At 46.6% G+C, this 19,816-nt stretch overlaps 2 protein-coding genes across 2 annotated transcripts; both read right to left on the minus strand.

The window, feature by feature from the left end:
- Positions 1–410: 410 nt before the first annotated feature.
- Positions 411–11,324, minus strand: LOC129386492 (uncharacterized). The gene is made up of 3 exons (XM_055074529.2): positions 11,097–11,324; positions 4,102–4,267; positions 411–534 (listed from the first exon to the last, which is right to left on the minus strand). The coding sequence occupies exons 1-3, from the start codon at positions 11,215–11,217 to the stop codon at positions 441–443; spliced, it is 381 nt and encodes a 126-aa protein (XP_054930504.1). The 5' UTR covers positions 11,218–11,324; the 3' UTR covers positions 411–440.
- A 4,004-nt stretch (positions 11,325–15,328) lies between these two features.
- LOC126538590 (piggyBac transposable element-derived protein 4-like) lies at positions 15,329–17,816 on the minus strand. Its single transcript, XM_050185393.3, has 2 exons — positions 17,547–17,816; positions 15,329–17,333 (listed from the first exon to the last, which is right to left on the minus strand). Exon 2 carries the CDS (start codon positions 16,551–16,553, stop codon positions 15,555–15,557), a length of 999 nt encoding a protein of 332 aa, XP_050041350.3. The 5' UTR covers positions 16,554–17,333; positions 17,547–17,816; the 3' UTR covers positions 15,329–15,554.
- Positions 17,817–19,816: the final 2,000 nt, after the last annotated feature.

A 19,816-nucleotide genomic window follows, 5' to 3' on the forward strand; every position in this document is an offset into this window, starting at 1 on the left:
AAGCCGTCATTTCTAAAAGACAATGTTTTTTCCTGACTTCTATGTCTTTTTTATAAATTTCAAAATACAACGAAACCGTAATTATACCATTTGATTGTCTGTGATGGCAAGCTGTCAATTAACTGTTTTCATGACTTCGACTTTTGCAAATTTGAAATTTATATAACTGTCAGTACAGCGTTGGCCATCAAGGTAATAGCAGGCTGTCATTTAAAAATGACGATGCCTTTAACCATTCCAAAATTTGGCTTGGCAACATGAAATGCAACTGTACTGTTAGTATGATGGCCCAACAACACGACAAGTGTCAACATAATTCTGTGTCAATATATTGTGTGGTCAACATGACCACATGACAGTCACTTGCAGTGGGCAGTACCTCATGAAACATGCAACAAAAAACAAAAATGTACATCTCTACTTGCACATTTATTCATAAATTAAAGTGCTTTCAGCAGGCTGAGTAACTTTGGCGTGATTCTGCCGGCCCTGCATTTGCCGCGCCCTTTCGTTGGCTTGATCTGCCCAAGGTACCTGGAAACAAAATGAGGATAGAATAAATCCATGCTTCATAAACTGTGCCAATCACATACTCTGGCTACACACGTGAAATGCCATGAATGTGTGAACTGCACTGCCTTCTGCAACACACAGTATTATGAAATGAAAAGACAATTAAAATCATGTAGCAGCAAATGTGAGCACACTAGTAGTGCGCTTAAATAGCTACATATACATGCACTAATGATGGATGATGTACCTACATGTAACCATTATTATAACTCGTAAAAACAACCCACAATTGCACATACACCCGTAAAGGATTTCTAGTAACAATAAGTGCTCATCATATACAGGGAACATGCACAGACTCTAGAAACCATAACTATACAAGAGCATTTTGCTGCATTTCAGGGTTTCTGCTGTCAGCCGCATACATAGATCAGTACTGATGTAACACCCCAATGTCCAGGTATAGGCTGCGATTGCAATGTGGCAGTCGTGCGTACATTTACGAACCTCATTATCATGCTTCATCTTACCATTTGGAGAATGCTCATTCTAGTTTCTGTGCCCTTGGCTGCAAATAAGCAGAATTTCTTACTGAAATCTTCTGAGCAATCAACAAACCTGCCACGATGATGAATGTCTAATTTTTTTCTTTTACACTGTAACTGTTGACACACAGGGTGGCCAACTTCTCAGGTACCGACATAGCAACCTTTATGATGGCTCTTTCACCTGTCCATTTCAAGTACTCTGCAGTTCTGGGCAAATATGGGACCACAGTATAATTTTTTTTAAAGGCACTAATCACCCTGCCAGCCCCTAAAAGATCACCAGGTGAAAGGCGAAAGTGCCATTTAATATTTGTGACAGTACCTGTGAAGCTGTCATGTTTCCAGTTTCAATGCAAAACGAAAAAAAACTGACATTCATCATTGCAAAAGGTTTGTTGAGTGCCCAGAAGGTGAGGTAGTGAGCTCTATTTTCTTGGGGCTGATTGTACACAGGCTAGAGAGAGCACTGCATCAATGGTAACAAGGGAACTTAGGTCTGTAAAAGTGCAGACAGGCATTCGGCAACTTAGTGCCACATGTGTGGACGCAACCTATAGTCAGGCACACTGTAATGTTGCACTGGGACATTAGCCAATGGACACGATACATAGTAGAGTGACTTAATAGAACTGCATTTTCACTTCATTCTCGCTCCCATTTTTCCCGTCGGTACCTATAAAAGTGCTGCACACATTACATTTAGCAATCATTGACAGTAGCACCTGACCTATCTGGTTCTTCGTCCTTGCGCCTTTCTTGCGGTAGCCAACCAACAAAACTATGCGTAAAACCGAAAAGCGCTATCTAGATGCGCTCACAGGACACGTGACCAAGTTTAGGCATTGTAAACTGCCAAGCTGGTGCATTAGTAATGCGACAATGATCAAATCTGCAGTTTTGCAAGTCTTAGAATACCAGAACTGGGTGCACTTTAAAATCAAAACTTCAACCTTCACCTCGCAACCCTCTGACTCATTGCGAGAGCTAGCAAATGTGCAAGGCTTGTCAGCATGTACCACTGGCAAGCAGCACTATGTCAATAACCTTGCCATTCTACTTTCTAAAGACGACCGTGATTGGCAAAACACCATACAGCTGTGCCAAAAAACAACATGATGCCGTGCCAGAGAACGAAGAAATGCACGAGAGGAATGTATGTGACATCTGAATTCCAGGGGAACAGGGCAGGACTGGTCACTTGCAGGCACTGGCTAAGGAGGGCGAGTGCCTTTCCTCAGGAAAAAGAAGCCTACTGCTCACGTTATTGTCTCGGTTTCCGATTACCGTATTTACCCGCGTATAACCCGCCCCTGCGTATAACCCGCACCCCTAACTTTGAACTCGGCGGAAAAAAAAACTCTCGTATAACCCGCACATTTACCTGAAAAAAAAAAAAATGAGCGCTAGAAAGATGCAACTCACACTCAGTGATCATTTCGTTTTCAGAACATTTATTCAAACGACCGCCACCATGTCACTGGTTATCCGATTCTTAATCGTCGCCGCTCTCACTACTGCCATCCGAGGCTTCATCGCCACTCTCAAAGACTTATTCGTCCTCGGAACCATCCAAACTATTACTGATCGCACATTTTTTAAAGCTTTTGCGCACCAAATCGGCCGGTATCGCTTTCCACGCATCCACGATCCACTGGCACAGCAATGGAATATCAGGCCTTCGCACGCGTCCCGTCGGTGTGAGGGCGTAAATGCCGTCGGCCATCCACTGGGCATACAGCCGCTTCACGTGTGCCTTGAACGGCTTGTTCAGGCACACGTCGAGTAGCTGTAGCATGGACGTCATGCCGCCAGGTATTATGACGAGGTCGGTGCTGGTCTCGGCAAGGCGAGCCTTCACCGCATCAGTGCAGTGGCCTCTGAAGGAATCTAGTACGAGCATCGACCGGCGTGCCAGCAAGGCACCTGGTCTTCGCTCCCAGATTACTCGAAGCCAGTCACCGACTAGGCCACTGTTCATCCACGAATTTTCTTCCGCACGCACAACGATTCCTGGGGGCAGTGGAATGCTAGGTAGCGTCTTGCGTTTGAAAATGACATACGGGCGCAGTTTCGTGCCGTCAGCCAAAGCGCATAGCATGACTGTGCAGCGCAGCTTGGCATTTCCGCCGGTCAGCACGCTGACTGATTTGGAGCCCTTTTTTTCCATGGTCGTGTCCATCGGCATCTCAAAGTACACAGGTGTTTGATCAGCATTTCCCACCTGAGACAGCAAATAGCTGTGCTCCTTCCGAAGTGCGATCACATATCGTTGAAAGTTCAACAACTTTTCCTCGTAGGCTTCAGGAAGCCGCTGGCACATGGTTGTTCGCCGCCGCATAGAAAATCCATGTCTTCGCATGAAGCGCTGAAGCCATCCACGGCTTGCACGAAACTCACGTGGAATGTTCAATTCCCGGGCCAACTTCAGGGCTTCCATTTGCGCCATCTCAGTCGAAACAGCGTGGCCACGACTTCTCTGCTCCTCAATGAACTTCGCAAGCTGCGTCTCGAGGTGGGGGTACGCGCCAGTCTTCGGACCCCGAAACGCTTGCCTGTCCCGGTTCGTTGCTTCGAGACTCTCTTTTTTCTTCCTCCAGTCGCGAATGCACGACTCGTCGACGTCATGCTGTCTTGCAGCAGCTCTGCTGCCGATTTCTTCGGCAGCGGCTATAATCTTTAGCTTCTCTTTCGCTGTGAAACACTGCCGTCGAGTCGCACTCATGATGCCAAAACAAAGCAGGCAAACAGTGCAAACTGGGGTAAGTACACTAAACAGCGCCTAACGCGAGGCTCAACAATGCTGGCCTTTCGTTGGCCCTTCATCGGCTTGACAAGCGTCGATGACGATGGGGATGGCGGACTACACGGGGAGGCCACCGCACAGTGCGGTGAAGCCGACCCCCCCCCCCCCCTCCCAAGGAAAAAATTCGCAGATAACCCGCACCCCCACTTTTAGACGCGTTTTTTCACATTTTGGTGCGGGTTATACGCGAATAAATACGGTACTTATCAAAAGCATCATCCACATTCACTCATTTACCTCTGCAAAAACTCCATGGTGAGGGGGCAGTCGGGAGGGTACGCCACGTTGAACACAAAGAAGGCACCAAAGAGGAGGCCCATGGCCTTCTCAAGACTTCTTGTAGAGATGAATTCTACAGCATCAACTGCAACGATGATCTTCTTTATGTCCCCCGTGCTTGATCCTGCAAGGAAAAAAAATTTAGTTCACAAGCAAACGCTCTGCACTAAAGGGGTGATCCAATAATTCGAGTAACTCTATGGCCTTCGATGTGTACACTGAGAGGAGCCGAATTCAAATGTACACATAAAAAGCCATACTGGGTCGTGTCACTTGGCCTTATGGTACCCTGGCAGTAGACAGACGTGCAACATGCCCTCCCTTATCAGTGCTTTACACGCCACTAATTATATCTGTTGAAGACCCTTGCTTCTTGTAAACACAAAATATTAAACAGAACTTGTTTGTGGCTAAAGCTTTACAAATATTGCCCGACAAATAAAAAGAATCAACTTTGTCTGTCCCCCGCAGGGGCGTCTGCGTCAGCAGGCGTTTGGTGTGTTGCGACACCACGGACCCGAGCACACGAGGGTTGGACCCTCCCGCGTGTAGCCGTGCGCGGCTTAGCCGTGTCCGGGGAAAAGGGGATCCTGGGGGTTGAGCCAATGCCGGGTGTTTGGACCTTTACGGCCCCTCGGCGGCGGCAACACACCCCTTTGGCCTCGGCTTCACGTAGACGGCACCCCCGGACTGACCCACCCGGGGGAAATCGGTAGTTGCCTCTTCCTGTCTCTCTCTCCCTCCAGCCTTCGTCTTTCTCTTACTTTTCATCTTTCCTGTCTTCTCCTAGCTTCCGTTTACTTCCAATATTTCCAGGCAGCAAGGGTTAACCTTGTGTGAATAACCAACCTAGGTTATCTCATATTTGGTTATAGTGATAACGTACAGCTGGCGCTTGCAGGACCTGTTTTTACAGTCCCTGTAACGTCCCCTTGTTGGGCTCCATGGTGGGTGGCTGGCGTTATTGCCGAAAATTAAGTTCTCCTATGGCAAATTCCTTCCCACCCCTCCTTGATCGCCCTCAGAAAAGAGGGCGCACCGAAGATGTATTCAAGTTCTTTGGTCGTGAAAGATCCAACTTCCCACGATTTCATGTGATTCACTCGGAAAAGCCGGACACACAAGTACGCACAATCTCCCCATTTCTAGTCTCAAAGTCTTTAACTGAGGCTCTTGGTCAAGGTTACAAGGCAACAAGGATGGCAAGTGGAGATCTCCTCTTGGAGCTCCAGAATCTGAAACAATTTGAAAAGCTACCCAGTCTCGTGTCATTTGGGGACGTTCAAGTGACAGTGACTCCGCACCGCACTATGAACACTACCCGCGGCGTTGTCTCAGACGATGATTTGCTTCAGCTGACAGACGCAGAGCTCTTGGAGGGCTTTAGTGAGCAAAATGTTGTCAATGTGAAAAGAATAAAGATGAGGCGTGACGGTAAAGAGATTGCGACCAAACACATAATACTCACCTTCAATTCAAGTGTCCTACCCGAGTCAATCGAGGCCGGGTACATCAAGCTCCGTGTTAGGCCGTACGTGCCAAACCCACTCCGTTGTTTCAAATGCCAACGCTTCGGTCACAGCTCGCAGAGCTGCCGCGGCCGCCAAACTTGTGCTAAATGCAGTGCGAAAGAACACACCACTGAAACTTGTGAGAACGCTTTCCGCTGTGTAAACTGTGATGGGGAGCACGCCGCGTACTCGCGGTCGTGCCCATCATGGAAGAAAGAAAAGGAAATTGTTACAATTAAAGTCACGGAAAATATCACCTTCAAAGAGGCACGCAAGCGGGTTTCATACCTGCCCAAGAAAAGCTTTGCCGATGTGGCGCGTCAGGGGGCAGTGTCACAACGGCCCCCGGCGGCTGTCCGACCCACAGTCAGTGAGTCGGCAGTCACGCCATCTGCCCCCGCGGTGGTTGCAGCTAGCGCTGCTCCGCCAACCGAGCAGACGGAGCCATCGACCCCGAAGGAGGGTGCAGCCGAGGCTGCCCCAACCTCCGAGGCCCCCTCCAGCGCTGGCAACGGCCAGCGCAACCAAATCCCTCAGGGAGCCCTATCGACCTCCGGGCTGGTGGGTGCAGGGGTCTTGCCCTCCAAGGCGGGACTCCCTCTGAAAATCTCTCGCTCGCAAGAGCGCTTGTCCGGCGTCTCACAGGAGGCAATGGACACTACGCCTGTCCTCAAGGCGCATCAAGCGCCTAAGGAGCGCCGAGGTTCGCTCGAGCGCTTCAGAAAGAGCAAAACCCCTATTACAGGGCCTCGAAAGGGCTCTGTAATGTAAGACATCCCTTCCGTTTCCGTAAACACAGCACCAATTAATTTAAGATATGGATACACAAATCATTCAATGGAATGTCGGAGGTCTTCTTAGGAACCTCGATGATGTGCAAGAGATTATACACAAATACAATCCAAAGGTGCTGTGTCTACAGGAAACACACCTAAAATCACAACACACAAACTTTCTCCGACAGCATGTTACTTTTCGCAAAGATCGCGATGATGCAATCGCATCATCGGGAGGTGTTGCAATTGTAATCCAAAAGAGCATAGCATGTCAACATTTACAGCTACGAACGGCCCTTGAAGCAGTGGCGGTTCGAATTGTTTTGCTAAACAAACTTATCACTATTTGTTCGATTTATATACCCCCACACTACAAACTAAGCAAACATGAATTTCAGTCATTAATAGATGAATTGCCAGAACCCTATGTTGTTCTTGGCGATTTCAATGCACACAGCACCTTGTGGGGAGACTCTCGTATCGATGCGCGAGGGCGTCTCGTTGAACAGTTCCTATACTCTTCTGGAGCGTGCCTTCTAAATAAGAAAGAACCCACATATTACTCTCTTGCGAACAGAACCTTTTCGTCAATAGATCTTAGTATAGTTTCCGCCTCTTTACTGCTCGAACTCGAATGGGAAGTTACGAGCAATCCTAACGGGAGCGATCACTTCCCCGTATTGCTAAGAACATCTAAAGAAAATGAATTTCCCCCACAAGCTCCTAGGTGGAAGATTGATACAGCAGACTGGGAGAAATTCCGAACTCTCAGTAATATTTCATGGGATGAGATGTCCTCGTTAGGAATTGATGCTGCCGTGGAATACTTTACAGCCTTCATAATAGATGCCGCAACTAAATGTATATCACAAGTAAATGGCTTGGCATGCAAACGGCGTGTCCCTTGGTGGAACGAGGACTGTAGGATCGCTCGTAAGAAACAGAACAAAGCGTGGGGGTTGCTACGCGCCTCTCCCACTGCGGAGAATTTGTTTAACTTTAAGAAAGTGAAATCGCAAGGCAGGCGAACACGCCGACAGGCTAGAAGAGAGAGTTGGCAGACGTTTTTATCCGGTATCAACTCGTATACAGATGAGGCCAAAGTCTGGAACCGGGTTAATAGGATAAAAGGGCGACAAACATATTCACTTCCTTTGGTAAACACACAAGGTGAAACACTAAAAGATCAGGCAGATTCACTTGGGGAACACTTCAAGAGCGTGTCGAGTTCAAACCATTATTCGCAATCATTTTTGAAATACAAACAAATAGAAGAATGTAAGTCCATAATACGAAAATCCAGGCAGAATGAACCTTATAACCGGCCTTTCAATATTGCTGAGTTGAGAGCTGCCTTGACCACATGCAGGGGCTCTGCGCCGGGACCTGATAGGGTCATGTACGAAATGATCAGAAACTTACACGCTGACACCAAACTTACACTACTCACGCTTTTCAACGCTATTTGGGCTGCGGGAAACCTCCCATCCACATGGAAAGAAGCGATTGTGGTCCCTGTTCTTAAACAGGGCAAGGACCCTTCCTTGGCGGCAAGTTACCGTCCGATAGCTCTTACAAATTGTGTTTGTAAGCTTTTTGAAAAAATGGTTAACCGCAGACTTGTACATTACCTTGAACTCAACAATATCCTCGATCCCTTTCAGTGTGGCTTCAGAGAAGGGCGGTCCACAACCGATCACCTTGTGCGCATTGAGGGAAACATTCGCGACGCCTTTCTACATAAACAATATTTCCTATCCGTATTCCTCGATATGGAGAAGGCGTACGACACTACGTGGCGCTATGGAATATTGAGAGACTTGTCGGGAATTGGCATCCGTGGCAATATGCTCGTCCTAATAGAAAGCTATTTGTCCAACCGTACATTTCGCGTGAAAGTCGGCAATGTATTGTCGCGACCTTTTATACAGGAAACTGGTGTACCTCAAGGAGGTGTACTTAGCTGCACGCTCTTCATCGTGAAAATGAACACCCTTCGTGCCTCGTTACCGCCAGCCATTTTTTATTCTGTTTACGTAGACGACCTACAGATAGGTTTCAAATCCTGCAACCTTACAGTATGTGAGAGGCAAGTTCAACAGGGCTTGAACAAAGTGTCCAAATGGGCAGAAGAAAACGGATTTAAAGTCAACCCCAACAAAAGTTCTTGTGTGCTTTTCACAAGAAAGAGAGGACTCATTGCAGAACCCAGTATCGAAATGTATGGTCAGCGAATTCCTGTGAACAAAGAACACAAGTTCTTAGGCATCATACTTGATTCGAAATTAACTTTCATTCCACACATAAAGAATCTCAAGGTCAAATGCTTAAGAACAATGAACTTACTTAAAGTGTCATCCCACACAACATGGGGCAGCGACAGGAAATGTTTAATGAATCTTTACAAGAGCCTCATCCGATCGCGGTTGGACTACGGTGCCGTGATCTATCATTCTGCAGCCCCGAGCGCGCTAAAGATGCTAGATCCGGTCCACCATCTAGGAATCCGACTGGCCACTGGAGCTTTCAGAACAAGTCCCATAGAAAGTTTATACGTAGAATCAAATGAGTGGTCACTTCAGCTGCAGAGAGCATACATCAGCCAAACGTATTTCCTGAAAGCCCACTCTAATCCCCAACATCCATGTTTTAATACCATTAACGATATGACATATGCTGCACTCTTTCATAATCGTCCTTCCGTAAGACGGCCTTTCTCGATGCGTGTGAGGGAGCTTAGTGATGAAATGCATGTCCCACTCCTCGAGCTCCGCCTAATGCAGCCAGCCAAGCTGCTACCTCCTTGGGAGTGGCAGCACATAGAATGCGATATATCTTTCATGCAAGTTACAAAACACGCTCCAGAGATTGAAATACAAATGCATTTCCGGGAACTCCATTACAAACACTCCTGCACGGAGTTCTACACAGACGCATTGAAGTCACGCGAGGGGGTGTCCTATGCAGCCGTCGGTCCATCCTTTTTGGAATCCGACGTACTGCATCCGGAAACTAGTATCTTTACGGCTGAGGCCTACGCACTATTGTCGGCTGTGAAGCATATCAGGAAATCAAAACTCCAGAAAGCAGTCATATATACGGACTCCCTTAGTGTTGTGAAGGCCTTGATGGCATTCTCTAACCACAAAAATCCGGTAATTAACGAACTCTATTTTGCTCTGTGTAAAGCGTATGTAGGTAATCAGCATGTCATCATATGCTGGGTGCCAGGTCATAGGGGCATCGAAGGTAACGTTCTGGCGGACCAGATGGCCACGTCAGTTGCATCATTTTCTGCTAATCCCACCGCTGCAGTTCCTGTCACAGACCTGAAGCCCTTCTTACGGAGGATACTACGGAACCAGTGGCAACGCCTATGGGACGCGGAAACAAATAATAAGCTCCACGTGATAAAGCCACAGTTAGGATTCTGGCCTTCCGTAACAAAATCACGCCGGACAGATGTCCTATTCTGTCGTCTAAGAATAGGACACACATTTGGCACACACAACTTTTTACTCACCGGAAACGAGCCTCCAACCTGTGGTAGATGCGGGGAGAGGCTGACCGTCCTCCACGTCCTTCTGGAGTGTCGGGCAGCCGAATCTGAAAGAAAGAAACATTTTCCCTTAGCATACCGCCAGCACATCCCCCTTCATCCAGTAATGTTACTCGGCCCAGAACCGCTGTTTGACTCCAGCGCAGTCCTGGGCTTCCTGAAAGATGTTGTCTTGCATGTTCTTAGCCCCACATGTTCGTAGCGGGTCCTCTCTTCAGAGGATACCGCTGTGATAGCTCTTTCGTGTAGCACGCGCCTCTAGGCCCTTGTGTTTCAAGGGCTCTGGCGAGGCAGCAGTGCTCCAAGTAATTTTACTATCTTATACATTTTCCATTTTGCATCATTCTCCTACGATGGATTTTAATGGTCATAGTTTTCTTCATTAATCATCGCCATAATTTTATAGCACGTAGATTTTACGCACTTTACAGCGACTATTTTTAGGCCACTTTACAGCCAAGTCACATCTTCCATAGTACATCAACATTAACACTTGTCATGGCGCTCTTTGGCCAAACCTGGCCCTTGCGCCACTAAACACAACACATCATCATCATCATCAACTTTGTCTGTCGACAGAATACTTTCTTTTTAATAATGGAGAATAGTGATGAGGTGACGAAACTTAGGCAAGCACCGGGGCAACTTTTCTAAGCCAGAGTGGCCCTCCATTTTGTACCGAGCCTGCCATGACATTGATGAGAAAAGCCCATTTCAGCTTCGTTCATGCTTTCTAGCAAAACTTCATGCTTTTGGCAGGTCAAAAAGCTGCATGTTAGTCTCGATGAACTCTGGCATATCACCTTATAGTGCAGAAATCGACAGTACTGCTACTGAGTTAGAAATTTTTTGCACACTCTAATAAGAATGGAAAACTGCTGGCCAAACTTGCACACTGTTATCATGTTAAATTATTAAACAAATTTCACATATATAAGATGAAGCAGCAATTAAGCCTTTCATCCTTGGCTAGCCTCATTCCTAAGTTTTAAATATGTTCTACTAAGTAGGGTGAGGTTACACAAAATCAGGTTATATCATACAATAGTAAAATACAGTGTACAAGCCATGTTTTGATCCAAAGTTTTATAAATGACAAATACACACCAATGACAGCAAGGTGCGGCATTGCTGGCAGTCCTTCCAGCCCCCCTTTAGCTGCATGCTGGGAATTCACAAGCCACATGTTATTAGACTCCAGAGAAAACATCAAAGGGATCAGATACATGCATCTAAATAATACGTCATAACCATACTTCTAAGGATGCTGCTGTCATCAAGGCACTTTCTACACCTCAGGTACAGCATCATTTAAGCAGAAGTGGATGAAAATGCGGTATACCGGGTGTCCCAGCTAACTTGAACCAAGGGTTTAAAAATGAAATATTGGGGTCAGGAGAGTGAAACTACCTGCATATTGGTGACAGGCATTTGGCGCACCACAGGAAATTTTTTGTATTGCAATTACTTAACTAGTAATTAAAATAATTTTTTTAAAATTTTTAATATTGACTTTAGACACTAAGTGTGATTCGCAAAGTTGGAGAGCACTTTCAGAAACCCCCATTCCATTATTCGCCATAAAGAAAACCTTACGTGTACCTCTTTTTTCGAGCTCGAAAGAAAGCCCGCGAAATACAAAAAAAACCACGTGACGAGCGCATTCGCGCGCCGCGATCGTGCTGCTCTCAACCGTGCTTTCAGTGAACGAAATCAGCTCCGGTATTCATTCGGCGGCCCCGTTTCAGAGGCAGGCCGATATCTTGGTGGTGGTTTCTTCGGCCGTGTCAGCCAGTTCGCGCGTGACGGTGTAAATTGCAGCGAGTGCGCTGCGCTTTGCAGTCGCGATAAAGACTGCCAAGCTCGAAGTTTTCAAATGAGAGGAGTTTTATTTGCCAGTTGCAAAGAAAATAAAAGTGGCGGTTTATGGCTTGGCTGTGCGGCGATGACAGCCGTGGCATGCGGTTGTCCTGACTCCATTTCATTTCGGTTTCTTACCAATTATAAAAAGTGCTCGAATAGGTCACCTTGTGCGACGATACAGCTATGGCATCTTGTAACCAAATCAGCCGTTGCATTTCGTATGACAGCCTCAGGCATGTTTAAACAGACTTCCGTTATTTTGTCTTTAAGGTCTTGCGGTGTGGAAGTTGGTGTGCTGTACACCTTGTCCTTGATATGACCCCACAAAAAGTAGTCCAGAGGTGTCATATCAGGAGACCTGGCTGGCCAGTTCACGGGACCTAGTCGTCCTATCCATTTCTGCGGGAACGCTGCGTCGAGCCAGGTCCGAGCCTTGGCGCTGCTGTGCGCGGGGGCGCCATCGTGTTGAAACCACACATTTGTGGCCCTGGCGAGCGGTAGATCCGAAAGGAAGTCGTCAACGGGTCCTCTGAGGATATCATTGGTGTAGCGATCTGCTGTCAGCGTCTGGTCGAAAAACACAGGCCCGATCAAACTACCGTCGAAAAGTCCACACCAAACACTAAATGACCACTGGTACTGGTGCTGCGTCTGTAAAACCCAGTAGGGATTTGAATCGCTCCAGTAATGAGCATTGTGCAGGTTCACCTGTGAATTGCGCGAAAAACTAGCTTCGTCACTCCATATCACTTTGTTCAAAAAATCCGGGTCGTCCTGCATCTTTATCAGAATCCAATTAGCAAAATCGGTCCTGTTTTGGAAGTCCCGTGGCAACAGATTTTGATGAAGCTGTACGTGGTACGGATGTAGGCGGTGTTTGCGCAGTATTCGCCAAACTGATGACCTGGAGACTCCGGTATCCTCGCTCACGCTGCGCACGCTTGCTTGGGGTTCCAGAGCGAACAGCGATAAAATATGCGTCTCGAAGTCCTCGTCAAAAACAGGTGCTCTGTGTCGTGTGGACGTAAAACTGCCCATCCGTCGCAGCGTCTCGAAGGCACGCAGGATCGTTACTGAACTTGGCCGCCTGCCTGGGTGCCATTGTTGCATAAGGTCTGCAGCGCGCCTTCTGTTCCCATGACATGCACCTAGAGCCAGAACCATGTCTGCTTTCTCTTCATTTGTAAACGGCATGTCTGCAGTGCTAGTAATCACTACACCAAAGATTCAGTCTCGCATGAGAGTGGCATAAGAAGAGCACACGACAAACTGTGCTTCACCGCTGCTTCCAGCTTTCAAAATCCTCATTAGGAAACTGCAACACACAGCCGCCAACACCTCGCGGCGAAACATTATTCCCTGTATTTCTCTTTTGCTTCTGAGTGACAAAGCAGACTCGCCATCTCAGTATCTTATCAGATTGGGACTAAGTCGTCGTCGCCGGGTGCCAACTAGCTGACGCGGACGAAAAACCCCCGCCAAGATATCGGCCTGCCGCTGCAACGGGGCCGTCGAATAAAGGCCGGAGCTGATTTCGTTCACTGAAAGCACGGTTGAGAGCAGCACGATCGCGACGCGCAAATGTGCTCGTCACGTGATTTTTTTTGTATTTCGCGGGCTTTCTTTCGAGCTCGGAAAAAGAGGTACACGTAAGGTTTTCTTTATGGCGAATAATGGAATGCGGGTTTCTGAAAGTGCTCTCCAACTTTGCGAATCACATTTAGTGTCTAAAGTCAATATTAAAAAATTTAAAAAAATTATCTTAATTACTAGTTAAGTAATTGCGATACAAAAAATTTCCCGTGGTGCGCCAAATGCCTATCACCAATATGCAGTTAGTTTCACTCTCCTGACTCCAATATTTCATTTTTAAACCCTTGGTTCAAGTTAGCTGGGACACCCGGTATAAAATTAGAAAACTCCAAATCTACTTTACTCAATAATTCCCAGCTAATGGACATGCCAGTCGAAATAAAATTTTGGCCCTTGTTTGAGGCCCATAGGCAATAAACTATAAAAATGAACAAATTTATTCAGAAATAACTATTGCCAAAATATAAGGAATTACGCCCATATCTTAATGCTATACAAGAATGAAACTGCACACTATCAGTACACGAACACTGAAAACATTCAGCCACTTGTTAACTCTGCAAGACTACCGCCGAAGATTTCGGTAAGTCAAACTGAGGAGTACTCCCTGCCATTGTGGCAGCTGCGAGAGAATTTTAAGAAATTTGAAGAAGCAGGAAAAACAAAGTAGTTAAATCATCTCTCACTAGGAACACAAGTGGCATTAGAACCACCTGCATCCCCTACTGGGATCAGCACTGCAAAAATATGAAAAAAGAGAAAGAACATGCCGGATGAAAGGAGACTACTTGGCCATAGTTCTCGCCGAAGAAAGCACAAAGCAATTCCAGGATGTAGAAGTATCTTGGAACCGCCTGTCCATCCTTGTCTACTGCTGATGTCACCTTGTGAAGCAAAGCTCGCATTCCATTCCTGGACAACTTCAGCATGTAGTCAACAATTCTTGGTCCTTTCAATGTCAATTCATGAATGAATATTTCACAGAAAGAAAAACCAACAAGCGTGTCAAGATGCCCAAAGAAGTAGGTTTCTTCAAGCAGATGAGGCCATAGCTCCCGAATGTTTTGCATTGTGACCTTTCCTTCATTGATCTCTCTGCGCTGCAGAGCATATGTAACTGCCATCAGCCTCGAAACATCCTCACAAGGTGGACTGGTTTGCAATAGCAGACACCTTTTCTCACTGAGAGCTTCCCAAGTTTCTTGTTTGCAATCTGGCTGCCAGGCCACACAGCCATACGAGTCAGTTGGCCCTTTTGCCATCTTTGCTGCAGGTTGATCAACCTGCTCTGACAAATCGTCAGTTCTCTTAGCATTTCGATTTGGCCGTCTTTTGTTCTCAAGGAACGTGCTCAGCTGCCGGGAAAATGAAGCGGCGCCATCGCCAATAATATCCCCAGCAGACGTCATGTCTGCAAATGACTTGGGCTACTCCATAGTCACCAGTCGCGCAATATGTTTCACTGCTGCCATCCCAGGCATTGGATCATGTTTTGCTACTGCTTCCCCAAGCACCTTCACAAGTTGGCGCCTCATCTGTAGATTTGGCCTTCGTCCCTCTTTACAGTCGGCAATGAGCTGATTTGGAAGCTCTGCCCACTTGATCTTAAACTCCTGCAGCCACCTACGAGATGTGCTTGTGGCTGCAGCAACTGACGTTTGGGAGCTGCTGGCTGATTCTGCACACAATGTTGATGCTTGTTCAGCATTTCCGCCACTGCTGCAGAATGGTCCATCATTGCCACTGGTCTTGAGCCCTCTAAGGAGCTTACGAGCATAGAACAACTTCAAGTGAGGTTTGAGATCATCAATTTCTAAGTAAATGAGGTCCTTTTCATGTTGGTAGCCTTCTGACTTCAAATAATTTACAAGCGTTACAAGTTCTTCTTAACCCTTTGTGGGACAACATATATTTTTTGCAAGAATTATAAAAAATTTTTTATTACACTTGAAAATGAGGTGTACAGAAATGATTCTAAACAAATTTCACAGTTTTATTATGTATAGTTAAAGAAAAAAATGTGGGACGCATTTGTCCCATTGACACTAAATGGGAAAATGAAATGTGGGACGTATTTATCCCATTGACCTACACGGGTGCCACACTAGGTTAGTTCTGACTAACCACTTCATGGAATGGTCCAAAACAGGTCACACAAAGCGGGACTGAGCATGCCTTGCACAAGAAACTTGTTCGCACTTCTTTCCCCCTCGTGGAACACCAACGGCATCTGCGCCTATTTTCCACTTTCACAGGGTTGTGCTCTCTTCCCATGAACCGAACTTCATCCGATACGCCAACCATTTTGTGGCCATTTTTTCTACCCTCCTTGTTCATTCTGAACGGCTTCCTGCTGCCGGTGGTTCTGAATGTCTGGCCATTGATGAGTTCCCGTCCAAGAACCAATCGAAACCATAAGTAGGTCATTGGATTCACAGCATTTACTTGAATGAACGCGTTGACGATGGCTGCATCGAGCAAGAAATAAAATATTCTGTACCAGGACTTTTTGGACCTCCTGTCAGCTCGGTATGCATTGCGCTTTTGGTCGAATTTGTCGACTCCTCCCATCCAAGTGTTGTAGTCGGATATAGCCTTTGGACACTGGACGGAAACCGAAGACCCATTTGCAAGCTTGCGGACAACTTCTTCTGTGTCCTTTGGGTGGTGAAAATTCGATAAAGCATGCACATTTTTTGTGTCACGCCACTGATATGCAACAATGCTTCCTTTTGATCGCCAGATATATTCTCCTTTCTGGAGTTTGTTGTCCATTTTCAATTCATCAGGCAGATCCTTCCTGTTTGTCCGGACTGTACCAACAGCAAGAATTCCTTTCTGTGCAAGGTCCTCCATGAGGCGAGTGGAAGTGAAGAAATTGTCAAAGTAGAGTTGCGTGCCAGGCTCAACGCCTTCTACCAGAGACAATACGACGTACTCTCCAAGTGCTTGGTTGGCAGGACGCTTCGCATTTTTTCCTTCATACACCTGAAACGCAATCAGGTAGCCGGTTTCTGAATCGGCCCGGCACCACACCTTGTAGCCGCGTTTGATGGGCTTCATTGGCATGTATTGCTTCAGAGACGATCTTCCTTTGAATAGGATCATACTCTCATCTATAGCTTGATGAGCCGATGGCGTGTACTCTTTCTGAAAACGTTTGTTCAGAGCATCGATGAGAGGGCGTACTCTTGCCAGCCGGTCATATCCATCTTCGCCTCTTTTTTTTTTCTTTCGTGTTGTCACTCAAATGCAGGCAATTCATGATGGATTGGAATCGCTTGAACGACATGACTTTTGAGATTTCTGGTGCATTGAAAAAGTTATCGCTGCTCCAGTAAAGGTACAGCTGATGTCTCGGGTTTACACTCATGAGAATCAGAATGCCGAAGAAAGCCCGAAGCTCATCTAACGTGATCGTTTTCCATTTTCGCCGGTTTTTCTGTTCTGCAAAGCGGTTTGTTTCCTCTACAAGGAGCTGCATTACTTCGTCGTCGAAGTAGAGTGAAAAAGCTTCAATCGGTTTGGATGGCAACTTTTGTGACATCTCAGGATCCCATGTTTTTGGGACTTGCAGAACATGGTCTGGCTCGTCACAACCCCATGTGCCCGGCGTTTCTTCCTCATTTTCCACGATGTTGTCGCACAGGTCTAGCGATCTTTTCCGCCTCTTTGTTTTCTTTTTTGTATAGGTTGCCTTGCGTTTTGCCTGTCTGCTCGTTGACGCAGCCATTTCATCTGCACTGGCATCCTCATCTGTACAATGAGGCGCAAGCTCGGGAATGACATTCTCGTCTGTGCTTTCCCCATCCGAATCATTGGAGTCCGGATCGTCCGATATGCTAAAATAGAGCTCGAGAGCTTCTTCTTGTGATAGAAATCGCTTGCCTGCATTAGAAAGCAACGACAAGTTCTAGATCAAATAATTCGAAAATTACCGCTCAAAATTCTGCCATTAGGCTTAGCAAAATGTGCAACTTTTTTCAGCATGGTATTGAAAATTTGCATTTATCTCATTATATGTAAGCTCAAATCTCAGAAACAAGAGCTGATTTTAATCCAGGGTTGTTTCTCTGAATGCAGAAAAAAGGAATTACTTACCAGGCATGTTGATTTTCTTTTCTGCCGGATCGCATATAGTCGAAAACTTCCAATGCATCAGAAAAAAAGAACGAAGTTTCAAGTTCTGGACTCACTGCCTCATCTAGTGGAGGCTGCTGAAACTATATTTAAAAGAAGTACTGAAACCTCTCAATAGGTGGTAGCACATCACAAGAATGATTCCGGTTTCCTTCTGCTTCGTACGAGCCCTTTAGAGTGGAGCACTATGTGGGACGTATGTGTCCCACTGTCCCACAAAGGGTTAAGGGAGTTCTGGAACTATACTTCGTATTGCTGACACCACAGATTCCATGCTCTGGTAAAGAAAAGAACATTCAAGTTGTAACTTCGTTTATTTAAGGTATGTGCACAAAACAAGATAACAATCATCACCACACTAATCACAGTACTATTACAGGGTTGAAGAGGAGGTGTCCAAGACTACTGCAGGGCTTTGCAGAAGGGTTTTGCACAAAAATCTGTTTTCTTCTTTGTATTGAAACTACAGAATAACTAACATGTGTTATGAAATGGGCCGGGAAACCCCAAAGGCGCAAGAAATCTCACTGCTCTATGGCACTTCAGCCAGTGTTTTTCGGTTGAGAAGATGACTGAACAGGCTCGTAGAAGTGTAAAAATTGTCCATATAGATCCTGTAGCCCTGATCAAGATATCTGTGACACAGCTTGCTAACTACGTCGAAAGCCAACCCATGGGGCCCTGGCTGCTCACGCTTACCGGTATACACACTAAAGTGCACAGTATATCCGGTGCCAGGGTCAGCTAGGATCCACAGCTTGTAGCCCCATTTTGTTACTTTATCTTTGATATACTGTCGGATGCCTGACCGCCCTTTCGATTTCACCATGCGCTCATCCACGGAAAGATCGCGATGTGGCTGGAAAAGATTCGCCGACGCTTCGTTCATGTGCTGCAGGAGCCACCACATGTATCGGGGCTTTCCTCTTGAACTTTTGAGTGACATCATCCAAGTCTGCAACTTCCAACATTGCGAGTAGAGCTATAAACCGGCGTCGCCGCATGATCCGTGGTGGGAGCAGACCGCTGTACAGATTTCCTACATTCCAATACAGCTTCAGCCGAGGAACCTTCACAACGCCCATGTAAATTATGAGTCCGATAAACTTTAGCATTTCACTTGGGGTGACTTCTTCCCAAGATCCGTCGGAACAAGCATGTGTTGGTTTTTCCAAAATCTGAGTCCAAGCATACTTGTTCGTGTTGTCGCAAATGGTTTCGATCACATTCATCGAGAAAAACAGAAGAAAGAAGTCCAGAGCAGTCAAGAATTTTTTTGTTCCGCTTCTGAGCGCCACGCCCACTTCTGCGTCCAAGTACACGCCAGGTTCCTGTCTCGGCGAAAACTCGATCCGCTTCTGCGCTGGCGGCAGCAGATCATTACCATAGCTTGTTGAGACCCTACCAAGTAAAGATAAAATAATGAGAACATATAGCGAGCCCGTTCACCTACTCCAGAGAGAACTGAATGTGTAACTATGCTCACCTTCGGCTACTAGATGAAGTCCGTGGCTCATCATCATCCGAATCAGAGTCCGAAATAAAATCGGAGCTGCCGAAGTCGTCTTCAGACTCTTCGCTGCTCAGTTCATCAAAATAATCTGTTGCCGAAGCAGCGGAATCGCGCGATTGACGGCGGTCTTTTCGAGCGACCGGACGCGAGCACGACGCCATTTCCCACTGCGTCTGCCGCCGCCGCAATGTACAAAATCCTCTCTCGCGTATCGCCATCTGCTGGAAAACGAAAGAAACTATGCCGAAACCGAGAGTCTAGTTCCTGACAACCTCCTAGATGGGGCTACTTGTCCAAGCGCGCGGAAATTTGAACGTGGCAGTGCGCGCAAAACTGTCGATCATATATGATTGATCGCCTATGGGTCGGTCCCGAAAGTGTTAAGCACATTCATCAGGTGTTCTGCATTTAAACAGCGACACATAGCGCGCTAGAGCTCGACCAACTCGATTTCGATCCTTGGCCCGCGTAGCAGTGATCGAAAGTCAGGCTCGATCGGGATTGTATGTGCCTGCATGATAGGGGTACTAAAAACGACTTTCTCCTACTCTCTTCAATTAACGTGAGCCAATGCTCTTCGTACGCTTCAGTGTCCCTCACAGGAAGTTTTTTTTTTTTACACGTGGATGCAGGCAGCCCCTGAAAATCGCTGCACGTGGCTGAACCATGAGGCCGCGATTCACGCACGAAGAACCACGCGAGAGAGATCGCGATTGTG

Source organism: Dermacentor andersoni, chromosome 3 (assembly GCF_023375885.2).
Source record: "Dermacentor andersoni chromosome 3, qqDerAnde1_hic_scaffold, whole genome shotgun sequence".
Taxonomy (NCBI): Eukaryota; Metazoa; Arthropoda; class Arachnida; order Ixodida; family Ixodidae; genus Dermacentor; species Dermacentor andersoni.